Source organism: Artibeus jamaicensis, unplaced genomic scaffold (assembly GCF_021234435.1).
Source record: "Artibeus jamaicensis isolate MK-2021 breed Jamaican fruit bat unplaced genomic scaffold, CSHL_Jam_final contig_447, whole genome shotgun sequence".
Taxonomy (NCBI): domain Eukaryota; kingdom Metazoa; phylum Chordata; class Mammalia; order Chiroptera; family Phyllostomidae; genus Artibeus; species Artibeus jamaicensis.
The window spans coordinates 3,090,174-3,113,678 of NW_026521834.1; the positions used below are offsets into that span (position 1 = coordinate 3,090,174).

Here is a 23,505-nt window from a genome sequence, read left to right on the forward strand (position 1 = left end):
GCAGCAGAGAGAGGGAATTCTGGATACCTGCAGAGCACCCCCCTCAAGTCTTCAGTTGAGGGCTGAGAGATGTGTGCATGTAGGGGAAGAGCCCCAGGAAAGGAGCAGGCACCCCTCGGGGCTCAGTCGGGGACAGCAATACTCTGTGTCCCCACAGCTGGCACGGAAGGATCTGCTAGTTACTATTTTGTGCCAGTTATTAATTGATTTCTTCTCAGCTCTAAATTGATTCTTCATTGCCTGCTCTGTGAAAATGGAGATAAATCCTTTAAATACTTTTCCTTTGCCCGTGGGCACAACGACGACTTTGTCAGTGGAGGTGGCTGGAGAGGCGCGGCAGGAGGAAGGGTCTTCCTCCCGGGCTCTGGCCCGCTTCTCTCCCAGCGCAGCTTTCCGCGGCCCAGGCCGCTGGTCAGAGCGGCGGGGGAGGGCTGTTCCTGGGGAGCGCTATCTCAGCCCTGCAGGGGTGCCGCTCCTGCTATCCGCTGCTCCTGGACGCTTTCAGAGTTCTGTTTATTTCTTGCTGGCAAATCTCTTGTTACAGTCAATAGTTCTGTAGACCAAACTTCCCCTGTTCAACTTGCCATGTGGTTTCTGTCCCCTGACTGAATGCTGGTGAAACACGGACATCAAGCAGTGTCCTCCAAAGAGCGTTGCCTCAGCGGCCAGGCCGAATGAACCCTACGTGAAAGGCTGTTTTTCGTCTTGCCAAGTGGCACTTAAAAGGATCAAGTCTTTCCTTTAATTTTGTTTAAAAGGATCAAGTCGTAAAAGGATCGATCTTGTCTCAAGTAACGTAACTGTCTCTGAACAAGTCTCTAAAGTGTTCAAAGCAATTTTTTAACATTCAGCCTCTAACAACATAAAATTCACAATGTTTGGCTGTTGCTGTGAACAGTCAGTTGGAATGCCAGGGAGTCTCACCCATTGGCCAAAATGGGGGACGGGGGTGGTTCTTACACAGAGTGGCCAAAAGCTCTAGAAAGGTAATTGGGTAGGAAAAAGTCCTCCTCTCCCAATCCGATCCGTAGAGAACCTTGAGCTGGAGCAGGAAGATGGCGACAGTCTGTGAGAAGGGTGTCCACCACTCTCCGGGGCTGTGCGCTTTCTGAATAAAGCCTCTTTCCTTTTGCACCAGCACTTGCCTTACAAGTTTGGCTTTTGTAGTGGCAGGCAGCACAATTTTCCTTTTGTTTAGTATCACATGCCATCTTACTGATAATTATCACACATGTAGAAAAGAGGGAAGGTATGACCCCAAATTAGGGGAAAAAATCAGTCATCAAAACAGGTCCAGCCCTGGTCGGCTTATTGGAGCATAATCTAGTAGATGGAAAGGTCATGGGTTCGATTCCCAGTCAGGGCACACACCTAGGTTGCAGGTTTTGTCCCCAGTTGGGGCTCGTGAGAAGCAACCTGAAGATGTTTCTCTCTCACATTGATGTTTCTCTCCTCTTTCCTCCCTCCCTTCACTCTAAAATCAATAAGCATGTCCTCGGGTGAAGATTAGAAAAGAGCAACCCAAAAACTTGGGGGGGAAATGGAGTCAACTGTACTTGAGCAACAATAAAAAAAAGTTTTAAAAACTAAAAAGAAAAAACAGATCCAGAAATGACACAGAAGATAGTAAACAAAGGATTTAAAATAGGTATTATTAAATATGTTCTGTATGTTCAGGAAGATAAAGAAACACATGAACATGATAAGAATAGATGTGAAAGATATAAAATAAAACCCTAACCGAACTTCTAGAGATGAAAACGACAATGTTTGAGATGAAGATGTACGGGATGGAATTAAAAGCAGATTAGACAGTGCAGATGAATTGATGAACTGGAGGACTTAGCAATGGAAACTATCCAAAATTCAATACAGAGACAAGGGCGGGGGATCAGTGAGCCGTGGAATGATATCAACCAGCCTGCACACTTGTGTGGAGACTCAGAAAGGTGGGCGAGAGGGGACGGAAAAGCATTTAAAGAAATAACAGCGAAAAGACTTTCTGATTTTGATGAAAAGTATAAACTCATGTATAAAGAAGCTCAACAAACCCAAGCACATAAAAATAAAAAGAAAACTGCATGCTGAACACCGGTGACAAAGAGAAAACCTTCATATCAGCCAGAGGTAAAAACATTATGGGAAGAAAAAAGAGAACAGACTTCTCATCGGAAACAATGCGAGACAGTGGCGAGATGTCTTTAAGGTAGTGAAAGATAAAAACTGTCAGCCTAGAAGTCAGTGGAGATACCTTTCAAAACTGAAGATGAAATAAAGATGCTTTCAGACATTCGAAAGCTATAAGAATTCATCACCGGCCAGCCAACCTGCGCGTTAAGAAAATTTTGTAAGTGTTTCAAGCAGAAGAAAAATGATACCAGATGGAAATTTCCATCTACACAAAGGAATACAGAGCACCAAAAATGGTAAAGAAAAGACTTTTTTCCTTATTTAAAATTCTCTTTAAATGAGAGTTGAGGCATTAAAGCAAAAATAATAACGTGTGTGGGATTCAAAGGGTATTTAGAAATAGAATGCAGGACAACAACTGCACGAAGGCCGGGAGGTGGGAAATAGGAGCCAGGGGTTCACACTCTGAGGACAGTGGAGTGATATTGGGGAAGATAGATGATGACAAGTTAAGATGCACTCCGTACTCCTAGAGGAACCGTAAAACAATGAAGGTATGGCTTAATAAGCTAACAAAGGAGATAATATGGAGTCCTGGTGACAGGCACTCTTAGGGGCACCCCAGCTGCCCACCCTGCAGACAGAGTGCTTGGGCCATGTTCCCAGCCCGGGGTCCTGCAGAACCTCCAGGTGTCTGGGGCAGGATGAGCATCGTACTTATTCCAACTGGACTGGGCTGTCAGAAAAACCTCCTTCTCCTGCCACCTTCTGGCAGCAAATCCAGCCTATTTTCTTTCTTTCTTTCTCTCTCTTTCTTTCTCTCTTTCTTTCTTTCTCCCCCTCTCTCTCTCTCTCTCTCTCTCTCTCTCTCTCTCTCTCTCTCTTTCTTTCTTTCTTTCTTTCCTTCCTTATTTGGATAGTGAATGCATATTTCAAATTTAATGACAAAATTTATTAAACGATCCTTCAAGTTTGACAATTTCAAATTAATAGGCTATTTTAAGGAAGAAAAAAACAGTTTCAAAAATTAGGTAAATTTTTAAAAGAATTTTTTAAATTCATTTTTAGAGAGAGGGGAAAAGAAGGAGAGAGAGGGAGAGAAACCTCAGTGTGTGGTTGTCTCTCATGCGCCCCACACTGGGGACTTGGACTGCAACCCAGGCATGTGCCCCAACTGGGAATTGGACTGGCAACCCTTTGGTTCACAGTCCACACTCGATCCACTGAGCTACATCAGCCAGGGCGCATCAGCTAAAAATTTTAAAAGATTTTATTAATTTATTTTTTAGAGAGAGGGGGAGGAAGGGAGAAAGAGAGGGAGGTGTTGAGAACTCCTCTGCCTGGTTTCAGAAGCTGTAAACCCCCATGGCCAAGGCTGAGTGAGAGACCTTGGCACCATAAGCCATTAAGGAGACAAAGCTCATCTTCCTTGTAGGGAAACCGCCTCTGCCTGCTTTACCTCACCCTGCCTGGCCCCGAGTGGATAAGCAGTTACCCAATGAAGGGTAAGATTCCTCAAGGGAAGAATGACCTAAGACAGGCATGGTCATAAAGAGGCCCTCAGGGAAGGACTTGGGGGGCTATAGAAAAAGGGGGTGATGGACCCTCACTCCTGGCTTTGACATAGCCTGAGTGCTCATTCTATCTACAAGAAGTCTCCTAATCTCTTGGCTGCCTTACTTCCCCTACCTGACTTAAGCCTAAAACAATGCTGGAGGTGGGTGTGGCCCTGTGCTAGAAAGGGTGGGTTCCCTGGGGTGATCAGGCCTAAGAAAGAAAGCATAAAATCCTATGCTAATACCCTCAATTTAAATGGTAAGAGTCCAAACATGAAATGAGTTTGTTCCCCAAAGTTCTATGGCCACTTAACCATCTGACCCTCAGAGTTTTGATTGTTATCTGTTGTTTGATCATTACTGCCTGACAATGAATGATGAGCTTTACATATACACCCTGTATTTTTGTGCAAATTAAACCTGATAAAAGCCCATTGAGGAACAAGTTCCTGGCCCTTCTTCTTTGAGAGATCAGCCACCTTTCCTCCCCAAGCAGATCATGTCTTGGTAGACTTACTGTTATACATGGTGGCCTGGGGTGGGGGTGGGGGCCCTGCAGGTGGAGCGCCCCCACAGGGATGGAAACATCTGACGAAACAGAGATTCATCTATTGGTTGCCTCTTATACACCCTCAACTGGGGACTCAGCCTACAACCCAGGCATGTGCTCTGACCAGGAATTTAGCTAGCACTCAATCCACTGAGCCACACCAGCCAGGGCATGAAAACATTGGATAAATTAAAAAACCTTAATTTAGTATTTTGTTTTTTATTGTTACATATATATATATACACTAGTATATATGCCCCCATTTCCCCACCTTGGCTCACCTTCACCTATCTCCTGCCCCCTTCCCTCTGGCTGTCACCCCACTGTTGTCTGTGTCCATGGGTGATGTATATATGTTTTTTGGCTAATCCCTTCACCTTCTTTCATCCAGTCCCCCTCCCTCCTTTGAGAGCTATTAGTCTGGTCCATGAACCCATGCCTCTTTTCTATTTTGTTCATCAGTTTATGTTGTTCATTAGATTCCACATATGGATGAGATCATATGGTATTTGTCTTTCTCTGACTGGCTTATTTCACTTAGTGCAATATTTTCCATGTCCATCCATGCTGTTGCAAAAGTTAAGATTTCCTTCTTTTTTATTACCAAGTAGTATATCGTTGTGGAAATACCACAGCTATTCTTTCGCTGGCTAGTGTGGCTCAGTGGACTGAGCACCAGCCTGTGAACAAAAGGGTTCATTCCCAGTCAGGGCACATGCCTGGGTTGCAGGCCAGGTTCCCAGTAGGGGGTGTGTGAGAGGCAACCACTCACTGATGTTTCTCTCCCTCTTTTTCTCCCTCCCTTCCCCTCTGTCTAAAAATAAATGAATAAAATCTTTTTTTTTTTTTTTAAGAAAAAGACCACAGCTTTTTTATCCACTCATCTACTGATGGGGACTTGGGCTGTCTCCAGATCTTAGCTATTGTAAATAATGCTGCTATGAACATAGGGGTGTGTATATTCTTTCAAACTGGTGTTTTAAATTTTTTTATTTTATTTTTTTTAAATTTACTTATTTAGGACTTCGGGCCAAGATGGAGACATAGGTAGACACACTCTGCCTCCTTGCACAACCAAAAGAAGAACAACAACAATTTTAAAACAAAAAACAACCAGGACTGACAGAAAATCGAACTGTATGGAACTCTGATAACCAAGGAGTTAAAGAAGACACACTCATCCAGACCAGTAGGAGGAGCGGAGACAGGCAGATGGGCAGAGAGGACTCCCAGCAAGGCAGTGGAGGGAGAACCGGGGCAGGCGACGTGGCTGGTGGACCCAGTGAGGCTGCGGATTGTGGAATGGCGTGTGAAACGCTGCAGCTAGCCAGAAAGAAAGCAGCAGGCGGACCTAGCAAGGCAGCGGATTGTGGACAAGGCAGTCCCACATTCACACACAGATAAACCAGGAGGAACAACTGGGGAGTGAGACAGACCAAGCAACCCAGAGCCCCAGTGCAGGGAAATAAAACCTCAAACCACCAATTGAAAACACCTGTGGGGGTTCACGTGGCAGCAGGAGAAACTCCCAGCCTCACAGGAGAGTTCGTTGGAGAGACCCACAGGGTCCTAGAATGTACGCAAACCCACCGACCTGGGAATCAGCACCAGAAGGGCCCAATTTGCTTGTGGGTAGCAGGGGAAGTGACTGAAAGCCATCAGAGAGTGAAACAAACACTATTGTTCCCTCTCGACCCCTTCCCCACAAAGAGCATCACAACGCAGCCATGTGGGTTACCCCGCCCTAGTGAACATCTAAGGCTCCACCCCTCACTACATAATAGGTGCATCAAGACAATAAGAAAAATGGCCAAACAAAAGAACAGATCAAACCTCCAGAAAAAATACAAGTAAGGGATGAAGAGATAGCCAACCTATCAGATGCACAGTTCAAAAACACTGGTAATCAGAATGCTCACAGTATTGGTTAAATATGGTCATAAATTAGATGAAAAAATGAAGGCTATGCTAAGTGAAATAGAGAAAAATGTACAGGGAACCAACAGAGAAGGGAAGGAAACTGGGACTCAAGTCAACGGTGTGGGCCAGAAGGAAGAAAGAAACATCCAACCAGAAAAGAATGTGGGTGGGAGGGGGTGTGCAGGGTGGAGGGGAGTGAAGGGGGAAAATGGGACAATGGTAATAGCATGATCAATAACGTATATTTTTTTAAGATTTTATTTATTTAGTGTTTAGAGACATGGGAAGAGAGGGAGAGAGGGAAACATCGATGTGAGAAAGATTGCCTCTTTTTGTTTCTTCGTTTTTATTTTTTAATGTTTTATTGATTATGCTATTACCTTTGTCCCATTTTCCCCCTTCACTCCCCTCCACCCTGCACACCCCCTCCCACCCACATTCTCTCCCTTTAGTTCATGTCCATGGGTCATACATATAAGTTCTTTGACTTCTACCTTTCCCATACTACTCCTGCCCTCCCCCTGCCTATTTTCTACCTACCGTCTATGCTACTTATTCTCTGAACCTTTTCCTCCTCTCTCCCCTTCCTACTCCCCTGTTGATAACCCTCCATGTGATCTCCTTTTCTATGACTCTGTTCCTTTTCTAGTTGTTTGCTTAGTTTGTTTTTGTTTTAGGTGTGGTTGTTAATGATTGTGAGTTTGGTGTCATTTTACTGTTCATATTTTTTACCTTCTTTTTCTTAGATAAGTCCCTGTAACATTTCATATAATAAGGATTTGGTGATGATGAACTCTTTGAACTTGACCTTATCTGGGAAGCACTTTATATGCCCTTCCATTGTAAATGAAAGCTTTGCTGGATGTAGGTCTTTGGATTTCATGACTTGGAATACCTCTTTCCAGCCCCTTCTTGCCTGTAAGGTCTCTTTTGAGAAATCCGCTGACAGTCTGATGGGGACTCCTTTGTAGGTGACTGTCCCCTTAGCTCTTGTTTCTTCTAGGATTCTCTCCTTCATTTTAGTCTTGGGTAATGTAATGATGATGTGCCTTGGTGTGTTCCTCCTTGGGTCCAACTTCTTTGGGACTCTTTGAGCTTCCCGGACTTCCCGGAAGTCTATTTCCTTTGCCAGATTGGGGGAAGTTCTCCTTTATCATTTGTTCAAATAAGTTTTCAGTTTCTTGCTCTTCCTCTTCTCCTTCTGGTACTCCTATGATTTGGATGTTGGAACATTTAAAGATGTCCTGGAGGTTCCTAAGCCTCTGCTCATTTTTTTGAGTTCTTGTTTCTTCATTCTTTTCTGGTTGGATGTTTCTTTCTTCCTTCTGGCCCACACCGTTGACTTGAGTCCCAGTTTCCTTCCCTTCTCTGTTGGTTCCCTGTACATTTTTCTCTATTTCACTTAGCATAGCCTTCATTTTTTCATCTAATTTATGACCATATTTAACCAATACTGTGAGCATTCTGATTACCAGTGTTTTTGAACTGTGCATCTGATAGGTTGGCTATCTCTTCATCCCTTACTTGTATTTTTTCTGGAGGTTTGATCTGTTCTTTTGTTTGGCCATTTTTCTTATTGTCTTGATGCACCTATTATGTAGTGAGGGGTGGAGCCTTAGATGTTCACTAGGGCGGGGTAACCCACATGGCTGCGTTGTGATGCTCTTTGTGGGGAAGGGGTCGAGAGGGAACAATAGTGTTTGTTTCACTCTCTGATGGCTTTCAGTCACTTCCCCTGCTACCCACAAGCAAATTGGGCCCTTCTGGTGCTGATTCCCAGGTCGGTGGGTTTGCGTACATTCTAGGACCCTGTGGGTCTCTCCAACGAACTCTCCTGTGAGGCTGGGAGTTTCTCCTGCTGCCACGTGAACCCCCACAGGTGTTTTCAATTGGTGGTTTGAGGTTTTATTTCCCTGCACTGGGGCTCTGGGTTGTTTGGTCTGTCTCACTCCCCAGTTGTTCCTCCTGGTTTATCTGTGTGTGAATGTGGGACTGCCTTGTCCACAATCCGCTGCCTTGCTAGGTCCGCCTGCTGCTTTCTTTCTGGCTAGCTGCAGCGTTTCACACGCCATTCCACAATCCGCAGCCTCACTGGGTCCACCAGCCACGTCGCCTGCCCCGGTTCTCCCTCCACTGCCTTGCTGGGAGTCCTCTCTGCCCATCTGCCTGTCTCCGCTCCTCCTACTGGTCTGGATGAGTGTGTCTTCTTTAACTCCTTGGTTATCAGAGTTCCATACAGTTCGATTTTCTGTCAGTCCTGGTTGTTTTTTGTTTTAAAATTGTTGTTGTTCTTCTTTTGGTTGTGCAAGGAGGCAGAGTGTGTCTACCTATGTCTCCATCTTGGCCCGAAGTCAAACATCGCCTCTTGCATGCACCCCATCTAGGGACCAAACCTGCAACCCAGGTTTGTGCCCTGACTGGGAATCGAATCATGATCCTTTGGTTCGCAGGCCTGCACTCAATCCACTGACCTAAAAATAGAAATGAGACATTTCTATTTTTAATTTTTCAAGAAACTCCACAGTGTTTTCCACAGTGGCTGCACCAGTGTGCATGTCCACCAACAGTGCACTAGGGTTCCCTTTGTTCCGAGTCCTCGCCAGCACTTGCAGTTTGTTGATCTGTTCATGGTAGCCCTAAACTCAGGCCTCTGCTGAAGTACTTTTGGCTAAAAGAGGACTGGTCTTGCCCTGACAGTGTTGCTCAGTTGGTGGGTGTCATCCTGTAACTGAAGGGGTGTGGGTTGGATTCCAGATCAGGAAACATGCCCAGGTTGCAGGTTTGATCCCTGGATGAGCTGTGAACGAGAAGCAGCCAATTGATTTTTCTCTCACATGGATGTTTCTCTTTCTAGCAATGAAAAAATGTCTTGGGTGAAGAGGGGAGAGGGAAGGAAATTTAAGGGGAAAAAGGGGGAGGGATTTGGAGGAACAAATAGGAAGGACACAGGGACGAGAACTAAGGGGGATGGAAATGGGAGGGAGGTGGGGAGCACAGGGCAGGGAAGGCTGGGATGGGAGAAATAGACAGAAAACTGTACTTGAAAAATAACTAAATAAAATTTAAAAAATAATAATAATTTTAAAGTTTAAAGTATAGCCTTTAGTTGAATGCCACTTACTACAAAAAATTATAGTTAGTAGCACATGTAAGGTTAGTTTTCCTCTTATCATTTTAAGAGAATCATCTGTATTGACTACAAATAAAATTTATATACTATGTAAATGTAAAAAAAAAGAAAAATGTCTTGGATGAGAAAAAAGAAAGAGAGAAAGAGAGAGAGAGGAAGGAAGGAAGGAAGGAAGGAAGGAAGGAAGGAAGGAAGGAAAGAGAGAGAGGAAAGAAAGTAAATAATCCATCTCTAAAAAAAGAGTGTGAGAAATCGGGCCTCTTCTGAGCCCCCAGGGCCCCCAGTCTTCCTGGCTGCCCCACGCTCCCCAGGCCCAGAAAACGCAGGGCTGTGAAGACGCTCCCAGCTTCAGCCGCCTGCCCCAGAAGAAGAGGTCCACTTGCCATGGCTACTCACTGTGGGCACCCACCACCTGCAGCTCCTCAGTCCGAGCACAGATGTGTGAGAGAAACTCAAGAGGGTGCCCTGCACATGGATCTTGTGGGAAGGGTGCCTGCAGGGTAGTCCTGGGCAGTTAGGAGACACAGACAACTCTCAGGAGGGTGTGGGAGTGCATAGAGGCGCCCTGTGTGAAAAGGGCGTGCTAGGTTGAGAGTGTGAGTGTGTTTGTGGCTGCTTATATTATGAACCTTAAACATAACAGCCTCTGACCTTTTGGTCATGCCATCTCTCTGAGGGGCCTGTGTATGCTCCTAGTCCCTCCAGTCAACACCCACACAGACGGCAACCTGCCAAGCATCCCTCAAGCCTCTCATCTCTCCAAAATCCTTTCCTGACAGCCCCGTTCACAGGCCCAGCCAAATGGTTCTTTTATTCTGGGCTGCATACCAGAGCCCGGGGGGGGGGGGGGGGGGGGGTAGGCCTCTGCTCAGAGTGGGCCATGCTGCTGCCCACAGAGGGAGATGTGGGGACGTGGCCCCATGTGGAGTGGGCCAGGCCCCCTCGATCTCTCCCTGGGTCCCTTCCCCAGGCTCAAAGTGTGTGTGTCTGTGTGCGTGCAGGCATGTCTGTGGTATGGAAAGAGGCTCTCCCTGGTCCCAAGCTCAGCCCTGTCATGGTCCCCTCCTTCACCAGCATAGGGCAGGGGTGGGAGGGGCCTGCAGGGGCCTGGGAGGAGGGGAGGGAGGGGCTGGTCTCTAACTAGCGCCTGGTGTGGGTGTGAATGAGATGCCCCTGACTCACTCTCTGTCGGTAACCATGTCTGGGTACATCCTGGGCACCTAGGAGTTGTTTTTGTGTTCTGTGTGGCTGTTGACATGACCTGTCAGTTCCCAGGGGGTGTGGAGGTGGTACTGTTCTGCCCCACACCCGCCTCCTCCCTCCCCTAGACTTCCCTGGACTCCAGACTTTGCCCGCTAGGTCTGGCTGCTGCCCTTTTGACACAAGCACTGTGTGTTTACGTGGGACCATCAACACGGTCTGTGTTGGCGACTGTCATCTGTCAGGGGCCAGCCCTTAAGTGCATCATCATCCCGTGTGACCCTGGATGCAGGTGTGCTTTGGGGAGCCTACGAGCCCCTCTACTGAGTGTGCTAGATGCTGTGGCATTGCTGTGTGTGCCTGATGCCTGTGGTGGGTGTGAGTGTGGCTTTGAAGTTTGTTGAATGTGCATGTGTGAGTGTGTGTAGAAGTGGGGAGGGAGTGTGTCAGCATTCCTGCTGACAGTGTTGGGGGTGGAGGCCGACTGTGAGCCTGAGGCGCCTGGGCTGCTCCCTCTGGCCTGGTGAGGCCCCTTCCACTTCAGCTGTGTAAACAAAGCCCCTGCCTTCCCTTCTGAGGCCCCTTCGGGGTTGTCTTCTCCTCCCACCCTGCCCCCCACCAGCAGTGAGTTTGATTGACTGCATGGAGTTGGAAGGTTGTGAGGTTACGTGACTGGGTGTGAATCAAAGTGTGCCCCTGGCCAACACCAGTCTCTCAGGGGCCAGTTGGGGGACCCTAGGCCACTTAAGCAGGGCTCTCCCAGTCCCCGGGCGGGTTCATCCACCCTTTTATAGCCAGGCTTGGCAACAGCCCTGTAATTAGCCTGGGCCAGATGCTGCGGTAAAAGCCAAGAGTTTGGTGCTGCTCCCCTGGAGGAGGGGCACTACCCGCACCCCCTGCCCCGCCCTCGCCAGAAGCTAGACCGCCCCGCACCCCCTGCCCCGCCCTCGCCAGAAGCTAGACGGCCCCGAGTCACAGCCCAGGCCAGGAGAACCCTGGCTCCTGCCTAAAGGTGCTTTTCCTGCTGCAGACCCGAAGTGTCTCTGGGGGCCTGGCCCCTGCACACCCGGACTGTTCCAGGAGTCAGCACCCCACCCCTCGATCTGTCATCCAGGGCCCAAGCTCCCCAGCCCCTGTCTCCCCACCACGTCCCACCTGTCCTTCATGCCAGCCTCTGCCCCTATCAAGTTCATGTCCTTTATCCACACCCGTGTCCCTCCATCCCAGTCCATGTCTCCGGTCTTAGCTCATGTCCCTTCATTCCAATCCCTGTCTCCTCCCAGCCATGCCACCATCACATCTAGCCCATGACCATGACCCCCCAGGCCAGCCCAGGCCTCAAGTTTGCCAACTGGATAGAATAAGGAGAGCAAGGGAGAACATATAAGGCTTTGGGGCTGAGTAGCTCCAGGAGGGACAGGTGTGGACGGGGCCCAAGTCTACTCCAACCCCTTAGTATCTAAAACAGGAGGGAGGGAGAGAAGGGGGAAGAGAAATTCTGGGGTGGAGGGTGGGCCCGGGCCTCCTCCATGGGCCTGAGATCAAGCTGAGTCTAGCATATCCCCCAGCACAGCCCCTGCTCCGCTCAAGGGCCAGGGCCTGCCCCTGCAGGTGTTGAGATAAGGAACGTCCAAACCTGCGAAGAATTTTTATTTCGAGGGTATGTTTATTAAAGCCGGGACAGTGAGACACGGAAGGGCCTACAGCGGAAGAAGCACCAGGAGAGCCTGCGCAGTGCTCCGCCTTGGCTCCCCACAAACATCGGAGGAAAGAAGTCAGCCCAGGCGGGGCTGCTTTAGCTCCCTGGGAAGTTGGACAAGAGGGGACCTTGGAGACAGGATCAGGGGTTAATCTGGAAGGAGCTACCACTGCTCCCCTGGTCGCAAGTCTCCTGGGGTCCCCTAGAGTTTGGGAGATGCCCGCCTGAGGGGGGAGTGACAAGTGCAGGTACATTCCCGGGAGGGAGAGTGCTGTAAAGAATTTTCATAGCAGTTCTCACCCTGGCTGGTGTGGCTCAGGGGACTGAGTACCAGCCTGCAAACCAAAAGGTCACTGGTTTGATTCCCAGTCAGGGTACATGCCTGGGTTGCAGGCCAGGTCCCTGGTAGGGGGTACACAAGAGGCAACCATACATCGATGTTTCTCTCCTCCTTCTCTCTCCCTTCCTCTCTCTAAAAATAAAATCTTTTTAAAAAATTATGAGCTTATGCCCCAGCTGGTGTAACTCACTGGACTGAGTGCCAGCCTGTGAACCAGAGTCACCAGTTTGATTACCAGTCGGGGCACATGCCTGGGTGGTGGGCCAGGTTCCCCAGTATGGGTGAGGGGTGTGAGAGGCAACCATACATCGATATTTCGCTCCCTCTATTTCTCCCTCCCTTCCCCTCTTTCTAAAAATAAAGTCTTTTTAAAAAAATTATGAGCTTATTTAAGGGTAGCAACCATCTTCTTTGTAGCCCTGGTACACAGGATACACCTAGCGCTCAGCAGGTGCTCAGTAAACGTGGACTGACTCCACTACTGATTGGAAGGATGCACCGAGGTCTTGCCTCAGGTTGGGGGCCGCCGACTGGTGCACTGGCTGTCCTTGGTTCTTTCCCCACCTGTCCTCCCACCCCCAGTCCTCCACGCTCTGCCAGTGGGAAGTCTACTCACCCTCCAGGGTACAGCTGAAATTTCATTTCCCATGAGTACAGAGCGGGAGAAGACACAGTCCCCACTGCCCAGGGAGTCCCACAATGCTGCTGGCAAGAGCCACAGAGGTACCCAGGAGGGACACTCATCCAGAATACAGCCTACCCACATAGTGCCAATTAGAGAGCCTGGCTGAGATGGAGTCCCAAGGGTGCACACCTTGGCAATGAAAAAAAAGGCACTCCTCCCTGGGCCAGCTGGGCAAGCAAAGGCTGGGCAGATTTCGGATCCCCTCAGCACCCCCCACAAAGTGCCCACCTGCACAGCCATGACCTCATGCAGCCTGGCCGGGGCTACAGCTCATCAGGAGAAGCCTGGACTCCTCCCCCCTTTCCCTTCTATCTTCTCACTCCCCTGAGGGATGCAGGGTGCTGTGGTGTGTGCAGCCCCAGCACCAGCAAACTCCCAGCTCTTTGGCCATCATATTTTAAACAAATAAAATAAAATTACAAAGTAAACGAATTTTATCGAAACAGTTACCAAAACATTTACTTCTGTGGCATAATAATGTATATGATATGTGTGTGTATATCTATCTCTATATATGTAGTAGCGAGAGGGGGAGGGAGAAAGAGGGAGAGAAACATCTGTGGGATTGTCTCTTTCACGCCCCCTACTGGGGACCTGTCCCACACCCAGGCATGTGCTCTGACCGGAAATTGAACCGGTGACCATTTGGTTCGCAGGCTGGCACTCAATCCACTGAGCCACACCAGCCAGGGCTGTATATGCTTTTTTATTAATACAGTAAAAAACAAGAAAGATCTAGTAACTACGGTCATTTCAAAGTAGTGTTAAGAGCAAACACTTTTATAAGTACCACGCGCTAACCGATTGCGCCACTGGAGCTCCTAGAACAAACACTTTTAAGATATCGCCAAAAACCATGCTGCAGCCTCAAAACACCTGTGATTTCTGTCGGTCATGAAGTCGCAGGCATTGTTACTATTGTGGCTTGTTGCCTAAACACATATGAGAATGTTAAATTTCAGTTCAGGTGAGTTAAAATAAAGATGAAATTTTTCTGTCTGGGTTCACAACTTGGAGTGGGAAGAAAAGGAGACTGTCACAGACTGAGCCTTATACTCTGGCCATTTAACCCTTACACTTACCCCAAGAGAGACGCAATATAACCCAGATTTTCTGGTGAGATACTTGGGGCTCAGCAAGTTGAATGGGTTGCCCGAAGTCATCCAGGCCAGGATGGGAAGCCCTGTTGCTCCCTCCACACGAAGCCACAGAACTGCCTCCTTAAGGTGGACGAGTTACAGAACAAGGTGTTCAGTTGTCCCTTTGGCCCTAGAACCCTTCCCCCACAGAGGCCCTGTGACTTGGGGGGTCAAACTAGTGCACAGAAGGCTTATGGCCACTGGAAATGACACACACTCAGGTATTTTTATCTCCAGTTTATTATTTTTTTAGACTAAGAGCAGAGTATGAAAGTCACAGCCAAAGCACTTGAAAAAGGCCCAGGAGGATGGGTGGGGACCACAGAGGGTGGGCGGAGAAGGTCCTGGAGCTGGGTCCTGGCTCCGGGCTGGGCTGGGGGGAGGGGCGCTGTTGTCTCACGGTCTCCAAAAGTGTCTGTGCGTTGCATAGGTCTTGTCTTCACAGAAGACAAAAGAGGGATCAGGGGGCCCCCAGTGGGGGGCCTAGCCTGGTGGGGAAGGGGTCTGAAGTTGGAAGGGGAAGTTGAGGAAGGTGGGGGAGGTAAGGAAGAGGAGGGACTCTGTCCATCTGTACATTATATAGAGAGATATAGAGTCTGTACATGCCTGCCTGGCACCCCAATGCCCACCCTTGTCACCCTTTTCCACTGCCCCCCCCCCGTGTCTAACTGTAAACTTGGATTCAATCCAAACCACATCGTGGGAGTGGGGATGGGGAAGGAGGACGTGCTTATTGCTGTAAACAGGGGAGGGGTAGCAGGTGATGCCATCCCCTCGCCCATCTAGTCCCCCCCCCATGTTCTGCCCCTAGAAGAGAGGGATGGGGTGTCTCCCACGCTTCAGTTTGCTCTCTGGGGCATATTTGTTTCTCTGGGGGGACAAAAGAGGAGGGCACCAGGGGACAGAGAAAGGTACCTGGGGGCAGGGAGTCCTGAGCACTGCCTTTTATGGCCCCCCAGATTGGTACCAAACATTACCAGAACCTCAAGACCACTGGAACCCGTGGCTGTCCCTGTGCCTGGTCCAGTACAGTGCCCTGTGTAGAGGGAGGGGGGCAGAAGGGCGGACACAGATGTGTGGTGCAGACCCCTCTTCCAGCCATTTGAGGAGGGGTCTAGGCTGCTGGGCTAGGCTTCCCATGGAGAGGCCAAAGTCTCCCCAGCGGGGCCCACTCCCGTCCATCTCTCCCCACAGTCAAGGGAGGGAACAGAGCTAGGAGGCCAAGAGTGTCATAAGGAAGAAGGCGATGCCCACCGCCAAGGGCAGGTGTTCCCGCTTAGGGCTGGTCCCGCTGATGCTCTTCTCAAGCTTGGGCACCTGGGGGTTCTCTCCCGCAAAGTCTTCTGTGGATAAATGAAGAGACCGACTGGTGAGGGCTGGGCTGCGCCCCGCGGCGCAGGGCACGCGGCAGCAGCAGCAGCAGCAGCAGCAGCAGCAGCAGCAGCAGCAGCAGCAGCAGCAGCAGCAGCAGCAGCAGCAGCAAGGGAGCTGGGGACGTGACCACCCACGTGGGTAGGAGAGATCTGTGTACCCAGGGGAGAGGCATGCAAGGTGAGCAGGCACCAGGGAGGGGACTGAGGTTCCAGCAGTGGCCACCAGAGGGCGCTGCGCACTCACCCAGTACGTTGATCTTCACATTGGGGCCCATGGTGAACTGGGGGAGAGTGGGGACCGGCTTCTCCCCGGAGTGCGATGCTGCGGGGTGAGGTGCGGGTGGGGAGAGAGGAGGGGAGAGTCAGGGACAGGATCCCCTCCCCCTGCTACAGATGGGGAGCGAGTCCTCCTCTCCTGTGCCCTCCGCCCTCACCCCCGGGGAAGCCAGGGGAGCCCCAAAGCAGGGGAGCCAAGGATGAGGTCTCAGCTGGGAGCTGGTTATACTCACTGGAGGCGCAGCAGACGAACACCTTCATCCTCAGACACTTCCAGTGCAGGTTGTGGGTGGGCGTGGCTGGGGAGGAGACGGGGCCTGAGTGGCTCTCTCAGGGTTTGCACTCCTGCCCTCACTCAGAAACTCTCCTCACCCACCCACCCTACTGTCCCCTCCCGGGCAGTCTCCTTCAGTAGCTCCCCAACTTTTGGACACTGGTCACGAGGTTCTGCTGTCAGCCCCTGAAGCCCCTTTGGTCCCAGGCCTCAAGAAACCCGGACCCTTGAGGTCCCGCAGGAAGTGACTGTGACCCAAACTTGGGACTGTCACCAAGCACCTCCCTCAGCCTCGAGACCCTGCCTGAGCTGAAATTCCCGAGGTCCTCAGTCCCTACTAAGGGACTATCAGATATGGACTACCACTCCATCTGAGACCTGTTGACTGCCCGTCAGCCCTCCCTCGGACCCTGGGGACCCCAGCCCCCGGCTGTCACTCACAGATGTAGTAGTACTCGTGGCCAGCGTGAAACTCGTAGCCCAGCGAGAAGGCGCTATAGCGCTGGAACTTTTCCGAGAACTTGATGGGGCTGTGGGGCGCATGTGGTCGGTTGCACTCCCAGCGCTTGAAGCCCTGGCTGGCGTTGCAGGCGTGGTAGCCGGCGCGGCTCACCATATACAGTACGTACTGCTCCGCCCCTCCGCCGGGCCCAGAACTGTTGTAGTGCGGGCAGTAAATATCCAGATAGTCGTTCACGTTCACCTGCACAGTGTAGCCCTCTCGCCGAAGGCTGCAGGGATGAACAGCGGGTCACAGAGAAGTCCCCACTACAACCGGCTCTCCATCTCACCACTCTGCACACTTTCCCCAGGGTCCTCAAGCTTCCCCGCTCTTCCAAGCATCCTCTCTTCTCCGTGCCTGTCAGACCCCAGGACCCCAGTGCCACCCGGTCCCTGAGCTAGACTTCCTGGGAGTTCCATGTTCTGTCCTCCAGGTGGCCACCAGAGGGCAGCAAAGGCGCAGGGAAGCCCAGCCCGCCTCCAGGGAAAAGAGGTGGGGAGAGAGGTGGAGGGAAGTAGGGAACACACGCTTTGGTTACCACAGAAACAGCGCAGGCCTCTGCGACTCCCAGACCCAGGCCCGGATTTCCTCCAACCCCCATAAGTCGCCAGTGGGGCTGGCGGATTGAGGCAGGGAAGGAGTGAAAGTGGAAGGGATCACTTAGGATGGATAAGTACCCTCTATAGCCTCTCCCTGCATGCTTTCCTGTGGTTTTGCCAGTCCAACCCCAAGTCCAGTACGACAGGACCTGCCCTCAACAAACATGTATGGGGGCTTCATGCACATACATGCATAGTTACAGGGCACACACACTCAGAGAGGGCAGACACACAGAAATGTCTGGTTGTACGTGTGCTGGACTTGCAGGCCAGCACCCGCTGACCCCTGCGATCTCAAGCTCTCTCTCTGCGCCCCTGCACCCTCCCACCCACCCCACACACTGGCACGTGCTCCCTCTACAGAGTCACTGGTCTCTGTGTCTTGAGTCCCACTGACCTCCACGCTGAGGCCTGGGCAGTTAGGTCCCCAATGTGACACACCCTATCAGGGAGCCTAGGCACTCACTATCGAGGCTCTGCATGGCCGGCCAGCCCAAACTTCTGTACCTGTACACCTCCCTCCTCAGCCTGGGTGCCACTACCCCTCAGTGACGCTAGGAAGAGCAGTGGGCATAGTGCCCAAACAAGATGGCTGTGCCTCTTGGTTCTCTGAATCTCCTATGGGACAGAGAAGCAGATGCTGGGTCTCTTGTAATCCCCACCTTCCTAGTCATTAACAAAGCGCTGTGATAGTGGTACCACTGTCCATGGTGGTACCGAATGATATTGGGATGAGAGGAACATCTGAGTGGAAAAGGAAACTCAGAGAGCAAGGTGGGAGTTTCTCCTCATGTCCTTTGGTTAGGAACGCACAATTCTTGACAGTAAGAGAAAGAGTGGTGGACACAGGAGAACATGGGATACTTGGCCAAGTGTCAAACTACTGGGGTCCCTGAGAACTCCCTGAGGGGAGGAACTGGCTCCCCATTGCCACCAGGCATCTCCCAGTTCCACAAACAGTAATTAGATCTACAGGAAAAGTAGCTGGGAGGTCTCTGCATGGGGTGGGGCCTTGAGGGTCCCTTCTCACCTGCCCTCACTTCTTTAGCCTTGCCCGTGCCACCCTTTCCCCAAACATTCCCTTCCAAGCCTGGCCACAGGGCAGAGAAGACAGCACTGGTGCTTGGGCACCTCGGTAAGAATGGGCACGGCTTCTCTTAGTCACCAGGAATGCTACTAGACCCACTCGGTTCCCACGGGAGTGATGGGTCATTCTGGCCACTCCCTGGCTCTGGCACTCAGGTGGGCAGGAGTCTCGGCCTGGGGCACTGGGAGCAGGAAAACGGGTTAGACCAGCCCTAACCCCAGGTGCCACCCCAGGTTTGCCTTTCTACCCCAAACCCCAGTTTACTGTTCCTCCCCCACACAGTTTGAGGAGGAGGCCACCAGAGGCAGGGGCCAGACCTGGAACAGCTGCATGGCCACGTTGCAGCCTCTGCCCTGGAGCATCACCCAGGCTCCCAGCCCTGCTCTGGAGTGGCCCCTCCCTGGGGGCACTGCCCAGTTCCTCTTACAACACATCTCATATCAGCAGGGAATAAGCCAAAGCCAGAGCTATTCCACAGGTAACTCAGTTTCCCCAATGGGGTGCGGACTAGCCTTATAGAAAGGTTGCTGGGTGACCAAACGCAAGTGAAGAGAAGTCATCTCTTGCTATCCTGGTCTGGGTGGCAGGAAAAGCCCCTGAAATGCGCCCAAAGCTGGGCACATGGGAGAAAAAGTCCTGCCTGTGGGATGAAGAGCTGTGCCCGGCAGGAACCTGGTGGACTGGGTGCCAGGAATCCCCAGCCGCACTGGTAGAAGTCCTGAGGTGTGTGCTTGGCTTGGGTACTTTCATTAAATCTGTCATCCTCCCAGTCTTGACAATGAAGAGGGAGGTGACGATAGGCCCGGGAAGCTCACTGCGAACCAACCCCTCCTCCAGGGCTGCACCTCCCCACCTGAAAGCCACACCCTCGGCAGGGGGTAGGGTGAGCGGCGATCTGGGGACCAGGTTGTAGCTGCCTCTTTGAACAGTTCTCCGCTCCTCCTCACGTCATCCTCCACTAGCCTCCCTTCTCTCCCAAAGAAAGGCAAGTGCCGACTCACCCCACCTGCGTGTGGGGGGTGGCCCCTCACTCTGTTACTCCGTCCCTCCTGGCTCTCACCGCCTTCACCTGCGGTGTGCACTCCCACCCCCGTCTTCCACTCCTTCGGTGCTCTGTCTGCTAGAGCCTGGTGGGTGGGCGGCAGGAATAGCGGGAAGACGCAAACCCCTCCGCCCCCATCCCCGGGGCGAGCAGGTAAACAGGGTGGGTGTCTGGACGACTAGGGAGGAGGGAGAGGATCCTGAAGGGTTCTGGTTTTATTAATCCCTGCCACTACCCCCAGACGTGGAAATGCAGAGCTGAGGAAGTGGAGGAGGGATGTGAAGACGCCGGCCCGATTTCCTCCCCTACAGTGCGCGCTCCCGAGGCCGCTGGCTCCTGCAGGCGAGGCTCGACCACGTGTGCCAGGCGTGGGGTCCCCGCTGCGGGCTGGGGGTGGGTGGGTGACAGGAATGCTCACCGGGCGGCCAGTGCACACCGACACCGCCGCACCCCTCCGGCTCACCGGGCCTTGGCATTGCGCCTGACAGCCTGGCAGTACGGGAACTGGGCCCCAAGCTTCACTTGCTGGCGTCGGGTGGGAGAGAATTAGCGCACCCCACATCCCGCCCCTCCTCCCTGCGACAGCAGCGGCGGCGAAGGTTTATTGATCTGCAGCGGCGGAGAAGCGCGAGAGCCCCGCCGAAAGCGAGACACAGAAACCGAGTGAGAGCGAGACGTGCACCGAGAGGGGAGAGAGCAGAGCCCAGATCCACCGAGATACCCGGGAGAGGGAGTGAGGCACCGAGAAAGAGACGGATCCAGAAGCCCCTGCTTCCGGAGCTCCAGGAAAGGGAAGGGAGTGAAGACGGAGAGACTTGGAGAAAGGGAGAGAAGTGGAGGCCGGTCCAGAGGGGCACACGGAGCAGAGGCGGCGAGAGCGAGACGCGGGGAGGTGGCCAGGGGCAAGGAAGGGGCGCGAGGTGCACTCGGGGACTGACAAGGAGAAAGGAGAGAGAGACCAACGTGGGCGTAACAGAGGCTCAATAAATACTTGTTAATAAGTATGAATGAAAAACAGATTGGAACTGAAACACTGCAGAGAGAAAGAGAGAGGGAGGGAGGCAGCCAGAGAAAGGTGTTCCTGAGGCTTCTGGAGTCTGCGGACGCCAGCACCTCCGCTCCGCGCCGCACGGAAGTGAAGCACAGGCCGGGCGCACAGATCCGGCCCTCGCCTCCGGCTGCCACTGAAATTCCCGACTCCGGGGACCAGAGCCCCCCACCCCGCACGCTAATGCTGCTTTCCAGTTCCTGGACTGGGCTGGGAGCTGGTCTCGCCTATTCCAGGGACCACAAGGAGACCCCGGCCTCGAGGAGGGCACGGCCTCAGGTCTGCCAAAGGCCGCCGCACGTGTCCCACGGGCACCTTCCCACGTGACCCCCCAAGAGGAGGGGGGTCCCAAGACCCTCTCCACGTGACCCCAAGGGGCAGAGACCCTTCGCACGTGACTGGGGGTGGGAGCCAGTAGCCCAGCTCACGTGACTGGGGAAAGGGGCGCGGGAGCCTGTGGCTCGGCCCGGCCCCGCCCCCAGCTCCCTGGCCCTCTCCACTCCCGGCTACGGAGCACGTCGCTCTCACGATTTATGGGGCCGCGGCTGCCGCAGTGAGGGAGCCGGGGAGCCCGGGCGCAGCGGCAACAAAGGCCGAGGATGCGAGGCGGGGGCGGCAGCGGCCTCCCGGCCGGGTGCACACCCCCTCCCATCGCTGCGGGTCGGGACTGGAGGGGAGCGGGAAAGGCCGAAAGGAGGCTTTCCCCGTCTCCGGCAGGGCTTTCACCTGCGCCCAGGTGTATGCGGGGGAAGGGAACCTGATCAACCACATCCCCCCCTCCCACCCCTCGGGCCATTCCCGCTTCCCTCTGTCTCCGGCTTCCACTGAGAACCCCGGGGCGCCCCAAGGGTGGTAGGGCACCCTGGCCCTTCACCTGCGCACTCTCCACTCCGGGTCAGACTCTAGCAGGGCAGGGGGCGGACGTGTGAGTCTGGGGGAGGGGGACGAGCCAGATGGAGGAGGGGAGTCAGCCCCTAGCACCCCCGGAGTTCTCCGAGTCCCACTCCGGGGAGGAGGGGCCGCATCCCCACCCAGAGGTTTCCATGGGAAGCGAGAGGGGGGCGTCGCTGGCTCATCCCCACCCCCAGTCTGACACTCTGGGCGGCAGGAGGGAGAGAGGGGGAGGCGCGGAGCCCCAAACAACAAAGAGCTGAGCGGCGAGCGGCAGCCCCTCCCCCGGGAGGTTGGGGGTCGCAGCCGCCGGGCCTCCCGAGCCCCTCCCCTGGGGCCTCGCCATTGCTCCCGAATCGCCTCCCGGGTGGGGAGCCACAGGCAGTGCGGCCACCGCCGCCTCGGCAGGTGTGACAGTGACCCCCGCATCCCCAGGGACCCCCCCCTAATACACAGACACACACAGAGACGGCCGGGGGGACCCACACAACGGCTCGCCCGCGAGGAGAAGACAAGGGCAGCAAGGACTGAGCAGAATGAGAGCCCGGCCCTGCAGCCGGCACCCAGCCGCCGCGCTGCACACCCGGGCAACCACAGGGCCGCCCTGACACCCGCCCAGACCGCGGCGGCGCCGACAGCCGCCCGAGCCCAGAGGCGGCGGGCCACGCGGACCACGGCCGCAGCCCCCTCCCCGACTCGTCCTCGCCGCCTTTCTCAGACGATCGCCAACGCAGACACACAAATCACACACCCAGACAAACACGCGCACTGACAGCCGCGCACGCCCGCTCACACTTAGAGCCACACGCCGTCCCCAGCCTGGGTGTGTGTGCGCGCGCGCCTGTGTGACAAGCCGACATCTCCCTGCTTCCTTCCCTTTCACAGCACCCGCGTCCCCATTCTCACCGAGCAACACCCTCCGGGCCCCCTGCCGCGGCGGCCTGGCCCCAGCTCACCCCAGCCGGGCTCGTCCACACAGCCAGGGCAACACCTTCGCCTTCGTTCTGAGGAGGTGCTCAGTGGGACTCCCTGCCTCAACTCCGAACCCCACTTTTAAGAAAATGTACATGCTGATTTGATAGAGAGAGAGATTCGTTCCACTTATTTATATATCGTTTGGTTGCTTCTTGTCTGTGCCCTGACCAGGCATCGAACCCACAACCTTGGCGTATGGGAATGACGCGCTAACCAACTGAGCTACCCAGCTCGGGCCAGACCCGCTTTCCAAAGCAGGAGTCCAAGACAGCCTCCTGAAACCCTCACCACTGAAAACAGGTCATCCCTGCCCCCTCTCCCCAAGTACGGCGGCCTACCCCTAGCACACCGGTGCTCCCGAACCCCAGCCTGCCAAAGGGGGTGAAGCTGGGGGCACCGTGCAATGAGGGTACGCAGTGTGGAGAAAAGCCAAGGTGGGGGGGGTCCCTGAGCAGTCTCCTCCGAACGGCCAAGGCCTCCTTACTATATCCCTCAACAGCTTCTTTCAGACACCCGCCACCCCGGTTTCTTAGACGCCTATGGAGCGTCCCCCTCTCCCTTGCCTCTCAGCACCCAGCTGTGTTCCTTCAGGACTCCCAGCCCAGGTCCCCCCAGGACTTCCCGGGCCCACCAGCTCCCCCTTCACTGACGCGGGATGCACGCGCTCCCTGGGCGCCCCCGACTCACTGCTGGTTGGAGCTGTTCCAGTACACCGTATGCCGGTTCCCCAGTGCCCCCCCGGGCCCCTGGGCCAGCAGCGGCAGCAGCGGCACCGGCACGAGCAGCAGCAGCAGCAGCAGCAGCGGAGCCGCCGCCATCCCCGGAGGAGCTGCCGCCGCCGCCACCACCGCTGCCGCCGCCCCCCGACTGAGCCCCGAGCTCCCGGGTTCTCGCTTCCCAGCTCCCCGCTGCCTCCGCCGCCAGCCCCCGAGGCTTAGGCCACGCCCCCAGCCCTTCCCTCCGCCCTCCCGGGCGCGCTCCCGAAGCCCCGCCCTTAGCGCGCTCCCGCCAGGCCCCTCCCCGCTTGGGCTCGGAGCGCGCCGGCCAGTGGGACGTTGGACCTGTGCTACCGGCTCCTGAACAACCCGA

General features: G+C 53.7%; 1 protein-coding gene across 3 annotated transcripts; it reads right to left on the reverse strand.

The window, feature by feature from the left end:
* Positions 1-14,591: 14,591 nt before the first annotated feature.
* Positions 14,592-23,304, reverse strand: EFNA3 (ephrin A3). Of its 3 annotated transcripts, XM_037162482.2 has the most exons (6): positions 23,104-23,304; positions 16,714-17,003; positions 16,232-16,297; positions 15,967-16,044; positions 15,604-15,692; positions 14,592-15,385 (listed from the first exon to the last, which is right to left on the reverse strand). In XM_037162482.2, exons 1-6 carry the CDS (start codon positions 23,232-23,234, stop codon positions 15,323-15,325), a joined length of 717 nt encoding a protein of 238 aa, XP_037018377.1. In that variant the 5' UTR covers positions 23,235-23,304; the 3' UTR covers positions 14,592-15,322. The 3 variants fall into 3 exon arrangements, with proteins under 3 accessions (XP_037018377.1, XP_037018379.1, XP_037018378.1); XM_037162484.2 differs by lacking the exon at positions 15,967-16,044; XM_037162483.2 differs by having other exon boundaries at positions 14,592-15,692.
* Between the last annotated feature and the right edge of the window lie 201 nt (positions 23,305-23,505).

What these genes read in the sequence shown, in the direction of transcription:
- EFNA3 (XM_037162482.2), bottom strand. Translation starts at nt 23,234, where the DNA reads ATGGCGGCGGCTCCGCTGCTGCTGCTGCTGCTGCTGCTCGTGCCGGTG. An exon ending in CCACGAGTACTACTACATCT is followed by an intron (nt 16,298 to 16,713) that starts GTGAGTGACAGC and finishes TCTCCTCCCCAG; the next exon opens with CCACGCCCACCCACAACCTG. An exon ending in TGTGAAGATCAACGTACTGG is followed by an intron (nt 15,693 to 15,966) that starts GTGAGTGCGCAG and finishes ATTTATCCACAG; the next exon opens with AAGACTTTGCGGGAGAGAAC.